We start from the raw sequence: 21,700 nt of genomic DNA on the forward strand, positions 1-21,700 counted from the left end.
CCGCCTGCGTGGTGCTGCTGCATTGTGGGGGGAGGGGGGCTCTGCGGGCGGAGTGTGGGGTCCGTGCGCTGCAGGAGGTGTCACACGCAGTCCCCCCGCCCTTGCAAGGCCAGCCCGGGTTGGCTCCCTCCGAGCACACAGCTCCCCCGGCTCCCTCTCTCCCCGCTGCCGAAACGCCGCCCCCGCCGATTCGGCGCAGTGGCTGCTTGGCGCCCAGACGGGACAAGAGGGGTCAGTGTCGGGCGCAGGAGCTGGGACAAGAGCGGCGGCAGCAGCAGCGGAGCGGAGCCCAGCGCCAGGCTGCCCGGCCGCTGCTGCCTCCAATGCCATCACAGCAACAAAGAGCGCGCTGAGGAGCGGGGAAGAGGCGCCCGGGCTCCACCAGCACCGAGGGCAGCGGGGGGAAGATGGCCAGGAAGGGGGAAGCCGCCACCTCTCCCTACGGTAAGCCCTCCTGCCCCCCGCCGCCGGGAAAGGGGCGCCAGGCTGAGCGGGCGCTCGGTGCATGCGGATGGGGCGAGCCGGAGCCTCCGTCTGGCCTGTTTACATCGCGGCTCCAGCAAGAGTTTGTTTCCCTCGGCAGCTCCTGGGGGCTGGGCCCCCCGACTCCCCGCGCGGAGCGAAGGGGCTGGGGCTCCCCTGCCTGCCGCTTGCGCGGGGGGCCAGGGGTTTGGGAGCAGCTCCCTCCCCGCGGCGCGGGGGGCTTGTTGCTGCCTCCTCGGGGAGCTGGGAAAGTTGGGGCTCGGTGGGCGCAGGGCTGCGGGCGAGCGGGGGCCACAACTCTTCGGAAAGCCGCCTGCTCCCCGGGGCCGGAGCAGGTGCATCGCCGCCACTGGGCTCGGCTCTGGGGTCTTGTCTGGGGCGGAGAGGTCCGAGCATCTGCTGCAGGGAGCTGGCCTTGGGCAGGAGAAGGTGCACTCGGCCGGGGGTGCAGGCGGGTGCTCAGGCTAGGGGGGATCCGGAGCCCAGGGTTGGGCGGCGGGGGAGGGGGATTGGCTTTGGGGAAGGTGGTGTGCTGGGGAGGGGAGCTGGGGCTGGAGCATTGGATTCGGGTTGGAGTGTTGGGCGAGTGTAGACAGTATTTTGGAGCTGGGGGTGCGGGGTTGTGTACACAGGGTGTGTGTGGGGGGGGTGATGTGGCACTGGGTGGCTTCGCAGTGTTCTGATTTGGGGCGTAGGGGGAGTACTGGTCTGGACAGGAGGTGTAGAGCCTGGAGCCGGTGTACTGGGACTCAGCGAGCAGCTTGTCTCCTTGCCCGAGTCCTGCCAGCCGAAACGTCGCTTCCTCCAGCAGAAGGTCACCGGGGGGCACAACTTTATCTCTGTGCTTGAGCGCTGCTTTAATTGCTCCTGAGTAGCTAATTCATTTGCAGCAGAAGACAAGGTTTAGCAGGCTCCTTAATCCGTTTAAAGGCGACTCCATAAAACCAAGTGCAGTTTTCCTTTTACAATTATGCATGAGATTTCCATGGCAAAATATTTCCCTCTTTAATCTGCAGACTGAGCAGAAACCTCTTAGAAACAAGCCTCCTTTTCTCTGCATCCCAGTGGGCAGGTCATACTCACAGATAATTTACACTAAGGGGCATACATGGAAATAAAACTCTTGCTTTGGTGTAATATGCATATTGTGTGACATGGCTGTAACTCAGAAAACCCAATTTTATGATTTAAGAACATAAGAATGGCAATACTGGGTCAGACCAAAGGTCCGTCCAGCCCAGTATCCTGTACTGACAGTGACCAATGCCAGGTGTCCCAGAGGGAGTGAACCTAACAGGTAATGATCAAGTGATCTCTCTCTCCTTCCATCCATCTCCACTCTCTGACAAACAGAGGCTAGGGACACCATTCCTTACCCATCCTGGCTAATAGCCTTTAATGGACTTAACCTCCATTAATTTATCTAGTTCTCTTTTAAACCCTGTCATAGTCCCAGCCTTCACAACCTCCTCAGGCAAGGAGTTCCACAGGTTGACTGTGCGCTGTATGAAGAAGAACTTCCATATATTTGTTTTAAACCTGCTACCCATTAATTTAATTTGGTGGTCCCTAGTTCTTATATTATGTGAACAAGTAAATAACTTTTCCTTATTCACTTTCTCCATACCACTCATGATTTTATATACCTCTATCATATCTCCCCTTAGTCTCCTCTTTTCCAAGCTGAAAAGTCCTAGTCTCTTTAATCTCTCCTCATATGGGACCCATTCCAAACCCCTAATCATTTTAGTTGCCCTTCTCTGAACCTTTTCTAATGCCAGTACAGATGCTCCCCGGGTTACCCAAGACCTGACTTATGCAAATTCGCACTTATGGAAAAAGTTCCATAAACCAGAAATAGGATTTCTGAGTTGTGGAAATTTTTGCGTAACATATGAGTATATGTTTCCGACTGATGCAAAATTCGAGTTATGCAAGGCTTTCCGGAATGGAAAGATTGCATAAGTTGGGGGGCGTCTGTATATCTTTTTTGAGATGAGACCACGTGTGTACGCAGTATTCAAGATGTGGGAGTTCCATGGATTTATATAAGGGCAATAAGATATTCTCCATCTTATTTTCTATCCCTTTTTTAATGATTCCTAACATCCTGTTTGCTTTTTTGACTGCCGCTGCACATTGCTTGTAAGTCTTCAGAGAACTATCCATGATGACTCCAAGATCTCTCTCTTGATTAGTTGTAGCTAAATTAGCCCCCATCATATTGGATGTATAGTTGGGGTTATTTGTTCCAATATGCATTACTTTACATTTATCCACATTAAATTTCATTTGCCATTTTCTTGTCCAATCACTTAATTTTGTGAGATCTTTTTAAAGTTCGTCACAGTCTGCTTTGGTCTTAACTATCTCGAGCAGTTTAGTATCATCTGCAAACTTTGCCACCTCATTGTTTACCCCTTTCTCCAGATCATTTATGAATAAGTTGAATTGGATTGGTCCTAAGACTGACCCTTAGGGAACACCACTAGTTACCCCTCTCAGTTCTGAAAACTTACCATTTATTCCTACCCTTTGTTCCCTGTCTTTTAACCAGTTCTCAGTCCATGAAAGGATCTTCCCTCTTATCCCATGACAATTTACGTAAGAGCATTTGGTGTGGGACCTTGTCAAAGGCTTTTTGGAAATCTAAGTACACTATGTCCACTGGATCCCCCTTGTCCACATGTTTGTTTGACCCCTCCAAAGAACTCTGATAGATTAGTAAGACATGATTTCCCTTTACAGAAACCATGTTGACTTTTGCCCAACAATTTTATGTTCTTCTACGTGTCTGACAATTTTATTCTTTACTATTGTTTCAGCTAATTTGCCCGGTACTGATGTTAGACTTACAGGTCTGTAATTGCAGGGATCACCTCTAGACCCCTTTTTAAATATTGGTGTTACATTAGCTATCTTCCAGTCATTGGGTACAGAAGCTGATTTAAAGGACAAGTTACAAACCATAGTTAATAATTCCACAGTTTCACATTTGAGTTCTTTCAGAACTCTTGGGTGAATGCCATCTGGTCCCGGTGACTTGTTACTGTTAAGTTTATCAATTAATTCCAAAACCTCCTCTTGTGACACTTCAGTCTGACAATTCTTCAGATTTGTCACCTACAAAGGGCGGCTCAGGTTTGGGAATCTCCCTAACATCCTCAGCCGTGAAGACTGAAGCAAAGAATTCATTTAGTTTCTCCAAAATGACTTTATTGTCTTTAAGTGCTCCTTTTGTATCTCGATCGTCCAGGGGCCCCACTGGTTGTTTAGCAGGTTTCCTGCTTCTGATGTTCTTAAAAAACATTTTGTTATTACCTTTGGAGTTTTTGGCTAGCTGTTCTTCAAACTCCTTTTTGGCTTTTCTTATTACATTTTTACACTTGCAGTGTTTATGCTCTTTTCTATTTACCTCACTAGGATTTGACTTCCACTTTTTAAAAGATGCCTTTTTATCTCTCACTGCTTCTTTTTCATGGTTGTTAAGCTACGGTGGCTCTTTTTTTTTTTTTTTTTTTTAGTTCTTTTACTGTGTTTTTTAATTTGGGGTATACATTTAAGTTGGGCCTCTATTATGGTGTCTTTGAAAAGTGTCCATGCAGCTTGCTGGGATTTCACTCTAGTCACTTACCTTTGTGGAGTAAAACTTTATAACTGTATCTGTTTAATCAAAAATTGACAATTTGCGTTATTCACACTGAGGCCCTTAAGGACCACAGCTGGTTAGCTTTCCTTCATGGAAGTGAATGGTAACCTGAACAAGCACTTGATCCATTAGTGCTTCCCCAGTAGTGGGTGTTTTGCCTGAGAAAGGATTGCAGGATGAGTCTAAGAAAACCAAGGAATTGTTTGCAGAAAGGGTAATATAAACAAACCTCTGGGGGGGGGAGGGGGGGACCCTCACCAGAAATCAGAGAACTTCAGGGAAGAAATGTTATATGTTTCCAAAATATTGACTAATGCCTCTGAAGTTATTTAACTCCTCACAGGGCCTGATCCAGGGAAGTCAATAGTTTTGCAGTTAACTTCAGTGGTAATAGTCTCCAATGCGTAGAAAAGCAGATAGAAGGACACTCATCTGAAGGATCACAGAAACACAGTATTTAGATGTGGGAAAACAGCTGGTAGATAGAATTCATACTCCTGTAAGTGCAGCATATAATTCCCTCACTTATAATCAGGAAAGCTCTGCTTTGGAAAGAAAACTTGGAAACTGTATTGTTATCACACAATATTGTTTTAGCTTCATTTTTAAAATATGTTACTTTGGAACATCTGCTGTCCTTTGGCATGATACTGTTACCTTTATTTACGTGGAAAAATGCATTTGGAAAAATTTCTTGTATTTCAACTTGTAATTTGTCAAAACTACAAATTGAAATATACTAACTAGAAATATTTGCTGTTTTAGCAATTTCACATTCATCATAATTTTTTCTTTCTTTTATCTCTCCGTTTGCATGTGCTTATTTTCTTAGAGGTACTATTTAGCATGTGCCTCCTAAGGAGTCATTGGAAATAATTACTTGGGTCTTTTATAATGAAGAAAAGCGAATTTGAATTAATCTTTCTACCTTACTGGCCTTATACTATGAAATAGTGCAATACCTTCTAAATTCAGGATCTGCAATACTGTATGCTTCTACGTGAAATTGCTATAATAGTCACTCACCATCTCGATTGTTTTTTCTGACTTTGCTAATAGTTGGCTATTTACCTTCCCACTAATATTTTTTGAAGGAGTAGGTGCCCTTAGGCTCTTTTCTTGGAACCCTACTTCACCAGATCACTGTTGTTTTTACCATTTTATAAATGACAGAGGCAAACCTTTCTCAAAAGCTTCGATCTATTGACTTCTGGCATCAATTGAATGCCTTAAAAGAGATATCTCAAGTCAGATTCCTGGCTGACAGCAGACTGCAGGCTCCCTGGACAGCTTATTAGCTGTCTCTCTCTCTCCCGCTGAGCTAACAAGTTCTCTAACTGATGCTGGGTTACTAGATTTGGATTGGCTGATGGAAAGCCAAGATACTGGACAGTGTCTGGATGGCTATTGGAGTGAACATAGCTGGATAAAAGGCTTTAGTAAACATGTAGACTTTTTTTGGGTGGAGTTGAGGGCATCTCTTCTAAAAACTACAGTACATCTTTTTAGCCATATTGTTTCTCTGCATGCGCATGAAGGGACTAGAAGATCATCCTTGAGGCAAGCTGCTTATTAGCTTTCTAAATCTAGGTAATAGGATTCATTCTTCCCTAGAACAGCTGTAAGCTTGCGACAGAGAAATGTGATTTCTTGCCCCCAGAATGGAGAAAATAGGAAGGGTTTATCAAGAACAGTGATGCTGACTTTATCAAGGCTCTCTCTTCAGCAGAGATTTTTTTTTTTTTTTCAGTGTGAAAGGGAAATAACTGTTCCCTCAGGAAAAAAAATAAAAATCTTTCAGTTGCTATCTTCCAGTGGAAAGATATCAAGATGAAATGGAATACAGGTTTTCCATGTGTAAAAGAGCAATTACCTCCCATCCCCCCCATACTTTGGTCTGGTGTTGGATCATCTCAGTAGAGAAGATTGCCACTGGAAATGGAAAAACAAAGAAATTCTTGAGCACTGGCTTTCCCATCATAGCTTAATATTGAGGTTTTTTTAAATAACAATGAGAGAGCTTTTATTTTTATAATAAATTACTCACCTCTGTCACTTGACTAATTCTTGTTCTTGTTGAAACCAATGGCAGAACTCCCATTGACCTCAGTGGTGCAGGACTAGGCCATTAGCAATGCCAAAATTATGTGTTTGTGCCGTCACCGTTATTTCCATAGTAACTAATAGTGAAATAAACCCTAGATTATAACATCACTGAAGAAATGGTCTGGGGGAGGAGGATACAGAATTTAAAAAAATCTTGTTTGACAATATTTTAGTAAATAGCATTGATGAGAGGAGATACATAAATAAGGGCCAATCTTTATTATTTTCACCTTGAGTTAGCCCTCTTTTTTTCCTTTTTTTTTTTTGCATCTGCAAATGGCAGGGAACAAGTCCTCTGAGGCAGTGACTGTCGTCTTTGTTATTTGTATGTAGCCTAGTTCAATGTGTCCTTGATTGAGGTTCTTAGGTGCAATCATAATGCAAATAAATATTATTAATAATAATTTAGGTTGGTTACATATGTAAAATCTGCTTGCTTCTCTAAATCACACCTAAATTTCACTTTCAAAGTGCCTCTGCAGTTGTGTCTCAGCACCAAAAGTACTGTACAATAAACATCACCCTGTAGAATCTTACAAGACATCTTAGGTCATCTAGTTCATTTCCCTGACAATGGAAAATTGATCCTATTGTACATTTACTATTCTTTCCCGTGGTTTTAGAGTTCCAAAGTCTAATAGACATCACTATCATTACTTTTTCTTGAGATTCAGACTACATATTCTCTTTAATTTCATCCCATTACTAGTCATACCTATGTACTACCCGAAACAATTCCTCTCCCTTTGTGGTATTTACACTTCAACAGGCAGGTGCCAGGCACTTCAAGGCGGAATCTTCCATCACCTCTTAATTCATACTTGGCCAACTTCAAATATGATATAAGTGAGTACAATTCCACTGACTTAAATGGATTTGAACATTATAAATTATCTACATTTGGTCCATTTTATAAAGGGCTTCCACTGTGTATAGTATGTCAGATCAATCAATAACTCTTTGGATACCACTGCAGTACATAAGTTCAAAGAGTTCATACATGACTGAATTTTTCTAATTTGTATTGACTTAATAGAGGTTATGCCCAATGGTGGGAGAAGAAAATTCAAAAGGTAGAACTTACTTAGTGTCCTGTTGTTTAATTAGTTTATTATTGCGGATATTTCTTTTTGAATAAGAACGTTCTCCCTTAGTACCTCACTTCATCTTCTGATTGATCCTTTGGTGAAGTCTTGATCCTGCATGTGTTAATATTTCTCTCTCTCTATCAAAATGAATTTAGGCATTTAAACTTCACTGTAGGATCAAGCAAGAGTAGCATATGGATTTTGAGGACACAAATGTTTGTTCAAACTGACATTTATTTTATCATTAATAAAAGTAGCAAAGAAAATTATTAAAAAAACCATGAAAGATAATTAGATCCAAGATTTTTTAATTGTTTTGCCCCACTATGAAATTCCACGTTGAAGAATCTAAATGTTATTTTAGCATAATTATTTTTGGGTGGGAACATGAAAACATTATTTAATACAATCATATTGAATAATTATTTGGTATCTCTGTTTATGTGTTGCAAACTTTATTCATGGTAATATTGTATTAGTGTATTCATTGAGATAATTAAAAGCAACCATTTAAAGCGCGCTCTCTCTCTCTCTATGTGTGTGTATGTGTGTATATATATATATATATATATATATATATATATATATATATATATATATATATATTACACACACTTGCAAATCCATATAATACTAAAATGTCTGATCTGATTACAGTCTAGTGAGACTAACATTTATAGTAATAATTCAAAGAAGAGGAAATAAGTTGCAGACTTTAAGTGCCTTATTTTCAACTATACCTTGTGTTTTAGAGAAGTTAGGAAAGATAACTTTACATTTGTACATAGCTGCTTCCTTTTGGGGTCTTTCAAGAGAGAAATAACCATATGGTAAATGCTGTTAAATTTAGTGGACTGAAATATTTTGATGATTCTTGGCAGAGAAATACTCCCAAAGCCAAATCCTCATCTCGTGTAAATCTGAGTAGCTTCATTGAAGTTTGGTCTCCCGGTCTTTATATATGTTGTGAGCAGCTAATATCTAGAGATGTCTGTCTTTTCCTGCACTTGAAGTAATGTAGAAAGAAGATTAAAAAGCAATCCAAGGAAAAAATATTGCTAGGTTGCATCTTTAGCAGACATGGCATTACTGTAACATAATATTTAAAACAGTCTGCTCACTGATTCATAATGGGACCTTTTCTGTACAGTCCCTCTAATTCCCATTAGCCAATATTGTTTATAAAATGCCCAGGAAATGCCATTTTGGTTGCAGAGTCAGGTGGTAATGTCAGAACTTTGCTACTGTTGGGCCTGGTCCTACTCCCATTGAAGCCAATGACAAAACTCCCATTGACTTAAATCGGACTGGATTAGACCCATATTTCTCTCTTTTTTGGGGGGGGAGATTATAAAGAAGGATTTTTGGTGAATTTTTGAATAAATGCAACAAAATCAGCAATAGCTCTTTAACACCACAGAGTTGGTTTCTGTAGTAGTGAGAAAATCCTTTTTTGTTTTTGTTTGTGTCCTGTGCAGTCTTAGTCCAGTTCATGACAATTTTGTTAACATTTTCAGAATACCATAACTTTAAAACTTTTCTGAATTTTACCAAATCTATCGATACCCTGGGATGAGTCATGCCATATGACACTCCAGGAAGATAGTTATGTTTGGGAAGTTGCAGGGAGGGAATAGAAAATTGGACTCCTAGTATGATATCATCAACTAATTGAGCAGCTACTGCAATTCTGTAATGCTTTTAATAGATGGCTAGGGGACTTAACCATCTTAATCTTCAGTGGGGATGGGGGAAGGATAGGGGAAAGGAGGTGTATGTCCACGTTGCTCAAAAGCATTACAATTTACCTTAAAATTCGGTTACTTTTTGGAGAAAAAATGTTTTGTTCCTAGCTGACCATGTGTTTTTTATTATATACATTATCCGTGTCTCTCTATGAATTCAACAATTAACCCAATCCATGCTTCTAAATGAGAGAGTTGTAGATCGTGAAAGTTCTCACAATAGGAGGAAATATGGCAACAAAATTAATATAGAAAAGTGGGAGTCTACATGGAAGGAGAACTAACAGTTTAACAGGTGCCTCGGCAGTATCGTGAAATAGTGTACTAGACTTTCACCTCTGTGATGAAACTTTGGACAGTCACAAATGAAACTTTGATTTCCTATTGCAATTTTGCCTATTTATTAAAAAAACAACAACAACCAAAAAAAAACAATAAAGTTGTGTTATCTGCTCAGGAGAGTTTCCAGACTGGATTAATGGTGGTGTTGCAGTGCAGGTCATAAATAAGGTACATGTGGCAGAGCTATGCGGGGACCCTCACACAGCACGTGCCCACACAATACATGGCTCTAGCTGGAAGTTACTATCATTTCAGTTTCATAAGCATTAAATGAACTCTCACATGGGGCGGGGGGGTGGGGAGGAGAAATCACAAGGCCATAAATTATATTGGATGTGGGTTTGCTGATCCTTAAAATTAACATAGGGATCTTACTCATATCTGCTATAAATATGAGAAATGCTTAATCTCAGAACAGGATTAGGCCCTACATTAGGAGACTGACCCTAATTAAGACGAATTAACTATTAGCTGGCTGCAAATTCTGAGAGTACTCATTAATTTTCTTGTACCATGGCTTTGTAGCTGACAGATATATTATTTAAACTATGGAAATTCTACCCTTGGTTGGTTTTCTTGTGCTTATGTATTCCAAAGTATAGAAGTATGGAGCATCATTCACTGAATAATCTACATTATCTAGAAAGATTTAAAACTAAATATCAGTTTTTTTTCATGTTTTGCATTACAGTTTTGTGGCTCAAATTTGCACCCCTTACAGTCAATAGGGAATTGTCAGAGGCTTCAATGAGAGCAGTATTAGACCCTCGATTATCCTATTTTTTCCCCCACGTGAGTTAAATGATAGTATTGAAAAAGACAACAAAATTAAAGAGACAAATCCCTCACAGAACTGTGTGAGATTAGACACAATGGATTGCAATTGCTTTTTAGAGAGATTAGTCTATTGTGTAAATATGTATTTCAGGACTGTTTAAAGTATGGATTATGTAAATACGTATTTAAGGACTTTAAAAATGCATCATATTGACATAGCCTACTATAATAGGGTATCATGTAAATATGTGTCTAGGGAATTTTAAAGACGTATTATGTTAGACTATTGTGAATATATGTATTTTTAGGATATTTTTTTAAATACAGATTATTTACCCAATAGAATGTAGAAACTTTTTTAAAGGCAATATTGTTTATCATGTAAATGCATAGTGAGGGCAATTTTTGAAACTTTGGTTACTTGATAACTGCAACCTTTTTAGTCTATTGGGCAATTGTGATATTTCAGGAATTTTTGTGTCACTGTCAGTGGTATCTTCATGGCCTTTATGGATACTCATTATGGCCCTGATCTTGTAAATGGTTAAACACATTGATAACTTTATGGGAAAATTCACATGAGTAAACTTCAATGAGACAACATCCCTGAGTAAAGCTATGCATGTATATACGTTTTTGTAAGATCCGGGTGCAAAAGAATTCTTGATATGGTACAAATAATAGCATAAATAACTTATTTGCCACATCAGACAGCATCTCAGACAGCAAACCTCTTAAGGCCAAATCCTGTTAGCTTTATTTATGACAACATGTCTGCTCATCTTGTTCACACCAATATCCTAGTTGAAGTCAATGTGACTTCTGATGGACCAAATCCTAAGAAGCACTAAGTATTGGATTAAGTCCCATGTAAGTAAGGAAAAAGGATTTGGCTAATATTGCAGAACTTACAGTGAGCCCAAATTATTTACTTTTGTTTCTTGAACCAAATTTCTTATGCTAAATTTCAGCCCAGATAAGTCATAAAAATTCTATGTGGAAACAACCTGGGCCTGATTCTGCCACCTTTGCTCAGGTTGAGTAGTGAGCACTTTACTCCACAAGCAGTCTCAGGGCAGCCATTCACAGAGTAAAGCTACTACGCAAACTGAAAAAGGGTGGCAGACTCACAACCCCTTGGACACTGGGATTTCCAAGTGGAAAAGCGGATGTAAACCTCATTACAATACACTTGCCTCGATATACAGGTAATGTACAATTCAGCTGTGGTGGGTTATTTGTTGCTTAGTGATTTGTCTCACCAGAGTAAGCACAACACCACTGAAAGATCTCCATCAGGAAAAAGAGGGTAATGAGCTAGATTACTTTCTGATGGAACAGACTTGTGTCAGAACTTGTTATATTAACATGCAGATATTAATACATATTGGGGGGGAAAATTGAATTCTCCCCTCCAAAATACTATTTAACTGTGATATACTGAAACAACAATCTAATATCTTTACTCCCATTCAGGTTTGATATATAAATTTGAGCAGTTGCTCTCCCTGCACACTCTCCCTATCAGTGTGGGTACATGATGATGTCACCACTCTGGAGGAAATTAACAAAATTGCAGCCGGCTAGGGCCTGCAGCATCTAATAGAACTCCTTGTATGATTAGCTCTTTGTATGGCATGTTTCAACCTACAGTGGTGGTCTTTCTCTGAGCTGTATCCCTCTGAATATAAGGGAATATACAGAAATGTCAACAGAGACATAACTGTAGCAGAGTTATAGTTAGTGCTGTTTTAATAACCCAATGGATTAATGGCAGTTCTGTCAAGCTTGGTGAATCCTTCCATTTAGCAATAGCTTAATTATTCTCCCTAGACTCTTTTCTTAACCTCCTGCTGAGATTTCTCAACATGACTGTTAAACATTTTATAGATCAGCCCCTAGTGAGTGAATCAGCATTTTGTTTGTTTCCAACACTATGATCACTTTTACTATTCAAGCTAGTACAAGGAAACTTACAAACAGATGTAATGACTGCCACTCAGACCAACATGATGATAATGCAGTAGTGTGACATAGAGCCTGACTGATTACTGCGTGGCATGATTTTACTGTCTGCAGTGTTGATGTGGCCGTGTTGATCCCAGGATATTAGAGGGACAAGGTGAGTGAGGTAATATCTTTCATTGGACCAACTTCTGTTGGTGAGCGAGGCAAGCAGAAGAGCTCTGTGACAGAAGTTGGTCCTATAAAATATTACTTCACCCACCTTGTCTCTCTATGATTTTACTGTGGTATACAGCCCGCTGTGGTCTACTCCTAGATAGTACATCAATATCTTTGTTTCCTGTTTTCCAAACCAGCTGCACATTAAAATGTAAAATAAAAAACAGCCCTGCCTTTCACCCTCTCCCACTCATACATGCAGTGTACTTGTGTTGTATATCTTTAGAAACCTGTTGAGAATCTCAAGACAGGTGAGGTGGCTCATTCATACAATGCACAGGGTGAAACTGACAGTGCATGATATATGCATTTCTTCTATGTGAAACAGGCATTAAAAGAAGAATCACCTTTTTCCAGAATCAGTTTCTCCAGATAGATGAAAGAGTCCTCAGATTTTACTTTTTTATTTCCTGGGCAGGGAGTGAGTCCTCTGAACACTGTTTCTTCCCCTTTTATTCTTTTTTGTAAGGCCCCACTTAACAGCAATTCTGCTCTAAACAAAAGAGGGCTGGACAGTGGTCTCTTCAGAGTCCATCAGCTCAGCTCTCTGTATGGTCCCAGGAGATGGGGAGGATTGTTAGTGAGGTTCTCCCTCTCAGAGCCTGAGCTGTCTGGCTTCAATAGCTTTCCTTGCCCCAGCCAGAGTGAGGAAAAAGGGTTAATCTCTGGACATAAACTCTGATTCGGTGGGTAGCAGTGTGTTTTGTTACCACTAGCCCACTGGACAGGCTTGCTGCTTAAAAATAACAACAACAACCACACCACTGAAAGAGAGAAGCTGGGCCATAAATCCTCATACAAATGGAATGCAGTCACTGTGGCATAAGGGTGCATCTTCAGGAATAATGGTGGATTTGTCTCATTTACCTCTTCTGTTATCAGATTTTAATAGATGAAAGTCAATGCTCTTGCATTTCTAGGAAGCCAAGGTTTTGAAGCCTTACCTGGATTTACATTTGGCTCAGGTCTTGTGCCATGGCTGAACTCTTGTCTGCCTTCCACACCTAGCATTGCTAATAGTTTCAAAATAGAAGAGTGCACTGCTCTACTTGGAAAATGGATAAAGCAATTTTTTTTAGACACAGAGAGTGTTTACTTCTTATCAGCGTCACTACAGATGCAAAGTGTTTCTTGAAGACCCTGCCCTTTGAAGCAATTGATGTGGTTTTAGCCATACTGTCTTTTCAGTTTTCCTTTGCTGCTTATCTTTTGTTTGTGTCCTGTTACAAACATGTATTCTTAGAAATAATAATACATAGCATTTAGATGCTGTTTTTATGTTTAAACACACTGGCCAGATTCTGATCTTGGTTACACTGGTGTAAATCTGGAATTACTCTCTTGAGTGACTCTAGATTTACACCAGTCTAGCTGAGGTCAGAATCTGGCTAATTATCTGGTTAATCTGAGGTGAGAGCAGGGGTTTGGGAATCAGGAGACTAGATTCTTTGTCCTACTCTATTATTGGATTTCTGAGTGTGGGTTTCCCCTCTGGTGATGTAGGGAAAGGAATACACCTTTACCCCGATATAACACGAATTCGGATATAACGTGGTAAAGCAGTGCTCCGGGGGGGCGGGGCTGCGCGTTCCGGCAGATCAAAGCAAGTTCGATATAACGCGGTTTCACCTATAATGCGGTAAGATTTTTTTGGCTCCTGAGGACAGCGTTATATTGGGGTAGAGGTGTATTTACCAAATTTTGTAAAATCAAGGAGGCCTGTGGAGGAAAGATGCTGTGTACAGTAAATGCAAAACATTGTGAGTAGGATTTTCAAAAATGTTCAACGTTGGCTTAACTCTGCTCCCATTGATGATAAAACTTCTTTTGACTTCAATGGGAGCAGAGTTAGGCTAATGATAAGAGCTTCTGAAAATCCCACCTAATGGATATAGGTCATAGGAAACCACCCACTTCTCACTTATATTTCTGTATACATACAATGTAGCATCTGTGTATTAAGCTCTTGCTCATACAGCTACTTTCAGTTCAACCAATTCTGTTATTGTAGCCCTAATGCTCTAAATAGTTTGAGCCCAGGAATGCGAAAAAAACATATTACCTAGACTTTTTTCCTAGCAAATCTTGGTTTTAAATTTAATTCTCATTCAGGGTTTGTTTTTAATGGTACTTTTCTGAAAAGGGGAGGCTGTTGGTTGCAGTAGTTTTGGTCATCTGTAAAATCAACTGTATAGCCTTAGCAAAAGTCCACACTTGCACCATCTTCAGTGGAACTCCTACATGTCCCTTTGGCTGTGAGCTAAGAGCCTGTTACTGATATTGTCACAATAGCAACAAATATCTTTGAACACTAAGAATACCTAATGACTAATCAAAACATTTTGCAACAAGCTTACTGGCCATATATAGCAAACGTTCAAAATGAAATCCTGCATGATAGCTGTTGTTGGAAATGTAGGGTATTAATTACGTTTTCAGAAATGGTGCACAGTTCATGGATGCTTGTACCTAAAGGCTGCTATTCAAGATAGGTTTAGAGATAAAACAATTTGTTTTATTTATGATAGGTAATTACCTTTTGTTTGATACTATTTTGAACTAATATATTCAGTTTAGTCGGTGTGCTGAACATCTCTTTCCAGTACTTTATTTCTGTTATAGTGTTACTGTTAGTAAGCAAAACACTAGCTAGTTTCATGGTGGCCTGAACAAAATCCCAGGACTAGGAGTGTTGTGCAGGGGAAGTGTCTTGGGCTAGTTATGAATCTGGATGTAGTGAAGTAGAATGAAAAGTCTGAATTGTTTTAGTGCATTATGATGGGGAAGTTGCAATTCTCTTTATTAGAAGCTGAAGTTCGTTATAAAGTTATCCTGTAGAGAAAAACTTGGCTTTACTTATGTGAGGGGTCTACTGAAGACCCACATCTGCTGGGGTATCTACAAGACTAACTGGCTGATAATGGCAAGGTTGGGGGATACTTAAGGACAGTCTATATATCTTTCTACTTTAAAAAAGAGAGAACCCATTTTCAGGATATGGCCAATGATCGCCATCTGGCTATTTTGCTTCTATGTTCTACCCTTTACTTCTCTCCTCTGTCCCTCTCCTTGTTTTGCCTTTTTAGAATAAGCTTTTTGCAGCAGGGATTGTGCCTTCTCTTGTGTTTGTACAGTGACCAGCAGATTATAGATGCTACTGGAAACAAATAACAAATACTACAATCAGATGTGAAATGCGGTTTGTTACAATAAATTGGCTTTAAATGGCAAAAGCAAGTGCTGAATTACAACATGGAGGTGCTGCTGATCCAAGAATAGTTATTTTGAATAGACACCCAGAGCTAGATTGTGGCATTTAACCACAGTTCTAAGTTGGTGCAGAGTCCTACTGCCCTAGGGGGAGATCCAAGACGGATGAGGCCTTGAGGGAGTTTTCTTGCTACCTCACCAGGGCCAAGGACAATCTGGTCCTAAGGTTTTCACTGAGGACAAATGTAACTAGATTTGAGCATCTCACCTATCAAAATGCAAACCTGTGTACTAGAAACTGCCTCATAAATAACCCACCTGTTCCATGAAACATTTCAGCTATAAAATCCATATGACACTGTTGCCTATTGTATCATGTGTGCTGATGCCTCTTAGACTGGAAGCTGCTACGGGATGAGGCCCTTTCAATGCTTATGCCACTATGCAGATAAATAATGTCAAAACTGGAATGGACAGCATTTCTTGGAGATGGCTAAGGACAGGGAGGAATTAACTTTGTCTTGTCTGCAGTGTGTTTCTGCCAGTCCAGTTCCCAGTATTTTCTAGCCTTTCTGTTTTCATTAGTTAATTGGCTTGCTTTCCTCCACGTTAGCCAGTTATGTGTCCTTATGCTTCAGTAGAAAGCATGTAGAGTAGCAAACACAGGGCTCTTATAGATAAATGTGGGTTGATTATGCTGCTTGCTCTTGTAATCAAATCATGCTCAGTAATCTATCTTCACTTGGATATGGAAGCACTCCGTTTGCTGTGCACTCACTCCTGAAGTGTAAAGGCACATAGCCATCCACAGCTGCTCAACAGTGAGTGTCTGTTTCTTCCTGTTGCTCTGGTACCTGTTCCAGAGACAGGCAGACATATAAAAGCAATTGCCTAGAGTATATTAATTGGGTGTTTTTTTTGTTTTTTCCTATCTGGATATTATGCCAAAAAAAGCCAGGGAGGCTGAGTATGCTTGATGAAGACTGTTATCCTAATACAATCAAAACAGAAGCATTGATCAGGATAACATAGCTTGAATTGATTTAGAACTATTAAAACACTTAAGCCTTCGGGGTGGGTGATTAGTCTGTCTCTGATGTTATCGGCAGGCTGGGTTTGAGGAAACAGGATTATTCCTGTGCTTTTTAGAAGTGAACCCTAACTCTGTTCTCCAGTTCTTTACCTATTTTATTTGTATTACTGCAAAGGCTAACCAAAGTGTAATATCTGATTTGAGCAATGCAGTGGATTGGTGGTTCCTAAACTTGATTATACCAGGGCTAGAAATCCACCACAGGCAACTGGTCTCCCTTAGCTGAACTGCAAATTCTTTTGCACTGGTTCCTATGGTACTTCAAAGAAAGTGCTGCCGGAATTGGCACCGTGGCACCTGGTGTATTTTTGCTGTAGGAGCTGGTGATAAAATGGCTGAAGAAAATTTTCTTGGGAGAAGGAGAGAATAGGACCATGGTCACTTAGATAAACGAATGTGACCTCCTTCGGGGTCATGGCCCACTACAGACTATGAACTGCTACACTGGAAAAAAGCAAACTAAGAGAGATGGGGTAATAATCATATGCAAGTACTTTCTAAGGTTTCAGGATTACATACCATAAATAAGATTTCTAATAAATAGATAATGGGAAAGACTGAAGTTCACCATAACCCACAAAGCTGCCACCTTCCCTGCCCAAAGTGGTGACTTCAGTCCACCTAATCCTAATAAATCACTCCTGTGCAATGCTCCACAGAAAGGTGAAAACCTGCAAGGCCTTTGCCAGAATACCAGACAGGGGATGTTCCTGCAGAACTTCAGATTTAGTGATCAATTTAATCCTGTAACAAGATTCAACATTATTAACCATCTAATCACACAAACTTCTAGATGCCATTAGTAGCCAAGAAATGTCCTCCTTGCCTTCTTTCCATTGCATCCCTATAAAATGTATTTTGCCTTACCTCCATGGACAACGGATTCCAAACACCAATTGATTAACTTCTGGGGCAAAAAGCCCCCCTGTAAATTTAATCTAAACATTTGTTTTAATTTTCTGGTATGTCCATTTGTTGTTTCCTGTCATTGTTCAATTTGAATATGTTGGTACCAAGCCTTTTGTGGTCCCCTTCTAGGTAGTTTATTCATTGCAAGAAAGCTTTTATCTTGCCTCTAGAATTTACCTTTTCTTATAATAACTACAACCCTGGGGAATATTTTTATCAGGGGAAATCCCAGCAGGGCATATAGCTGATGTAAAGGTTCTGTGTCATTCCTCAACAGGTCCTGTCACAGTAGGTCAGTAGGGGGCATGAGTGAAGTGCTGACTTGCCCCAGCTAATCCGAGCTGTTGACCAAAGCATTCTTAGGCCATAGGCACCAAGTACATCTAGGACAGCCCTGACTCTCCTCTGACTTTGACTTGTACTAGGGATCAAAGCAGCCCCAACAGCATCAAAATAATGGAGTTGCAGAGAGGCATAAAGTCATTTCTGCCCCCTTGGTACCTTGGTTAAGAAGAACTCAGATGCAGCAATGAATCAAGCCCCGTGAGATGATCGTGCCCAAACAGTCACTTTGACATTTCAGTCCCACTCATGAAGCTAAGATGAAGATATTAAAATGTCCCTCCTCATTGACCACAGCCAATTGCTAAGTCAAGGAACCATGGCCTAAAGGGAACAAAAACAGAACAATCCCACCACCAAACGTAGTATGTTGAGCTCTCCAAAGAAGGGAGAAATTCTCCCTTGGCAGGAAGCCCAGTATATATATCTATATATCTCCAACATGTGCATGATGGGAACATATTCCAGTCTGGGACTAAAATAACTTCCAGGACTGTAGTTGTGTATTAAGCATAAATTCCAGTGATCATGCTGTTGCCTGCAGGAAGGGGAGCTCTCATTTATGTGAGCTTCCCAAGCTTAAGACCATAAGAACGACCATACTGGGTCAGACCGATGGTCCATCTAGCCCAGTATCCTGTTTTCCGTCAGTGGCCAATGCCAAGTGCTTCAGAGGGAATGAACAGAACAGGTAATAAATAAGTGATCCATCCCCTGTTGGCCGTTCTGGCTAATGGAGGCTAGGGACTCTTCAGAGATGGTTTTGCATCCCTGTCCTTCCTGGCTAGTAGTCATTGATGGACCTGTCCTCCATGAACTTATCTAGTTCTTTTTTTGACCCCTATTATAGTCTTATCCTTCACAACATCCTCTGGCAAAGAATTCCACAGGTTGGCTATGTGTTGTGTGAAGAAATACTTCATTTTGTTTGTTTGTTTTTTAAACCTGTTGCCTATTAATTTCATTTGGTGACCCCTGGTTCTTGTGTTATGAGAAGGAGAAAATAACACTTCCTTATTTACTTTCTCCACACCAGTCATGATTTTATAGACCTCTATCATATTTCCCCACACCCCTAGTTGTCTCTTTTCCAATCTGAAAAATCCTAGTCTTATTAATCTCTCCTCATAGGGAAGCTGTTGCATACCCCTAATTTTTGTTGCCCTTTTCTGAACCTTTTCCAATTCCAATATAGATATATATTTTTTTGAGGGGGGGTGACCAGATCTGCATGATTCAAGATGTGAGCGTACCATGGATTAATATATAAGCTTCTACCTGATGTGGTGTGCATGTGTTTTTCTGTACAGCTTGATATGCAAAAGGAGGGAGAGATCTTGCTGAATCAGGTGGCCCATTGCAGAACCAGTTGTGTGCAGCTCCCGTGGCCTTGCACAAGTTTTTGTGCCATGAAGCCTAGAAATATTTTTAACTGAATTAGGGTCCTTCATAATCAATGTATTTTGAAATAATTGAATACCTTGAATAATGGCTCTGGTTCTTATTTGTACTGGATGGTACAGTACAACTAATTGGTTTTTCATCACTTGTAGTTTTCCATGAGAGTTAGGATTTCTTGGACGTGATCAGATTATTAAAAAGCAGCTGACTAACAAATAATGTAGTAATACAGTATTTATTTTTAGATTTTTGCAGCAGAATAAGTAGTTTTTGTGCCATTGCTTTGCTGGTAGCTGACAAAGGGCAACAAACTGTATCTGTGAATACCCCCTTCTGTTGGTTTCAGTACAATGTGATATCTGTGCTAGTATCTAGACAGCAGTTACAAATAGCAAGAAGATAATAAATGTTATGTCCTTGTGGCCAACACACTTGAACTCTTGTAATGTTTATCCCAGTAAATAATTTGAAAGAATGAGAGGGATTTGTAAAGTATTGCGGTTTGAATGTAGATGGTATTATTTCTTAGGAGCAAATGTTCTTTCTGGCATGCTCCCTTTAATTCTGGAAATAGAAAATTACTCTTGGACATAAAAGTAAAGAAAAGTTATAATCATGAGAAGTAGTTTATAGGTGGAAAAAAGTGATATATGTATACAGTGTGCATGTGCACATGCATACATCATCTGTATTTGCTTCTCATTTATGCAATTCAGATCCAGTAGAACCTTGCTAATTTGTACTAATGAGTGGGAGACCTTTGTGAATTACTGAATGTTGTGACAAGTAGAACACAGCAAATATTCCAAGCGGCCTACCTACCTGCATTGTGGGAATCCCATCTGCAAGAGACTATTCCAATCAGGTGTCTTAAAGCTCATTTTGCAATCACCAAGGCAAATTAGAAAAAAACCCAAAGTGAATGTTGTGCTGGTGAAAGGCGCTCGTCTGTTTGATTCCTGTGTAATGAGAACAGGAAAGACCTCCCTTTCTACAGAGCGGAGAGATTAAAAAAACAACCCACAGAGATCAGCTGAATGGTTTGGGACAATGAAAAACAAAACACGAACAGGAGTGGGTCACAGTTCAAAAAAGGGATACAAAGGGGATACTAAACAGAGAACTCCAGACTGCAGCCATTGCTTAAAAAAGGTGAAAGGGAGTCAGTAGACGCTGCCAGTGTTTAATTTGTAATGAAAACAGTGCTGGGGTTCAAGCAATTTTTTTACATTCATAACTGATGCAGCAAGCCCCAATGTGCCAGGACTATGAACGTTTAAGCCTAGAGGTGCTGAGGCTTAGCCCTGGCAAACCCTGACACAAATTAAGCACTGGACACTGCCCAAACGAACTGTCTGGCTATGTGAGTTGAAAAGTGGAAGTAAGTAGGCCCCACAATCCCAGCAAATCATACTGCCTCCATCCAGCTTCTTCATCCTGGGCCCCTAGATGGCCGCTTTGGCTAATGCAAGAGGAGGTTGATGAGGAAGTCTCTGGGTTTAGTGGGGCAATGGATAGGGTGTAGATTACCCCACTTTTTGTTTAAGTTCAGCTAGAACTTCAGTGAGATGTTCTGGAGGTGATGGAGAAGGGGCTGCAATCTCGAGTACTGGAGATAAGTGTGCATCAGGATAACCCTCTTACCAGAAAAAAGACCAATATTGGCCCTAGCTGGAGGGAGAGGAATTACTCCAGGGGAGGTGAGTGAATCTCATGTTTTTTGAGGGAGAGAGAGAGTCACAGTTATTGAATGCTTGAGGATGCTGCTTTGCCAGTACCAACCTGTGCAGGATGTGAAACAGATAAGGTAAAGGGCTTCTTCTGCCATTACCAATCCTCTGAACCATAGTAACCAAAATAAACAATATCCACATATGCTTTTGCAAACAAAGCTTTTAAAGATTTAAAACAGCTCTGGGGACTCATTCTTTCTGATGAAGGAAGCCAAGAACTAGTATTGCAGGATTTTGCTGATCGCTTGGTGTAAGTACCCTTTAGATCTGTGGATCCACTACAATTACAAAGTGATGGATTGCGGCTCCAAAAACACTATCTATTTTAGGGTTTGGGAATGACTGAAGGGGAAATAAATGGGGGTTTATAAGGAGGAAGATGCTGATGGAATATGGAAAGGTATCTTAGTACCTAATCCTGTGAATTGTTGAGCCCCAAAGGGGCATGCAACGAATTTGAAAGGTGGCCTTTAGCCTATTTACTTTGTTTTCTCAACCTTTTCTCTCTTTGAAAACAATCAACAGGCTTTTCTTGATCTGTGAAGTATGCTTCTGCCAGGAGATGGACTATGATATAACAAAACAACATCATGCACTTAATTTCACAGTGAGATTTTCATTATCTGCTCTAATGGGAT

The 21,700-nt window shown here is 40.5% G+C and overlaps 1 protein-coding gene across 1 annotated transcript in view; it reads left to right on the plus strand.

Annotated features, from left to right (window-relative positions):
* Window positions 1-217: 217 nt before the first annotated feature.
* Window positions 218-21,700, plus strand: part of SLC44A5 (solute carrier family 44 member 5) — a 204,363-nt gene continuing 182,880 nt past the window's right edge. The window contains exon 1 of the mRNA XM_054038221.1: window positions 218-444. Coding sequence (XP_053894196.1) covers window positions 408-444 — 37 coding nt within the window. The 5' untranslated portion in view covers window positions 218-407. The remainder of the gene's footprint in view (window positions 445-21,700) is intronic.

Source organism: Malaclemys terrapin, chromosome 8, assembly GCF_027887155.1.
Source record: "Malaclemys terrapin pileata isolate rMalTer1 chromosome 8, rMalTer1.hap1, whole genome shotgun sequence".
Classification (NCBI taxonomy): domain Eukaryota; kingdom Metazoa; phylum Chordata; order Testudines; family Emydidae; genus Malaclemys; species Malaclemys terrapin.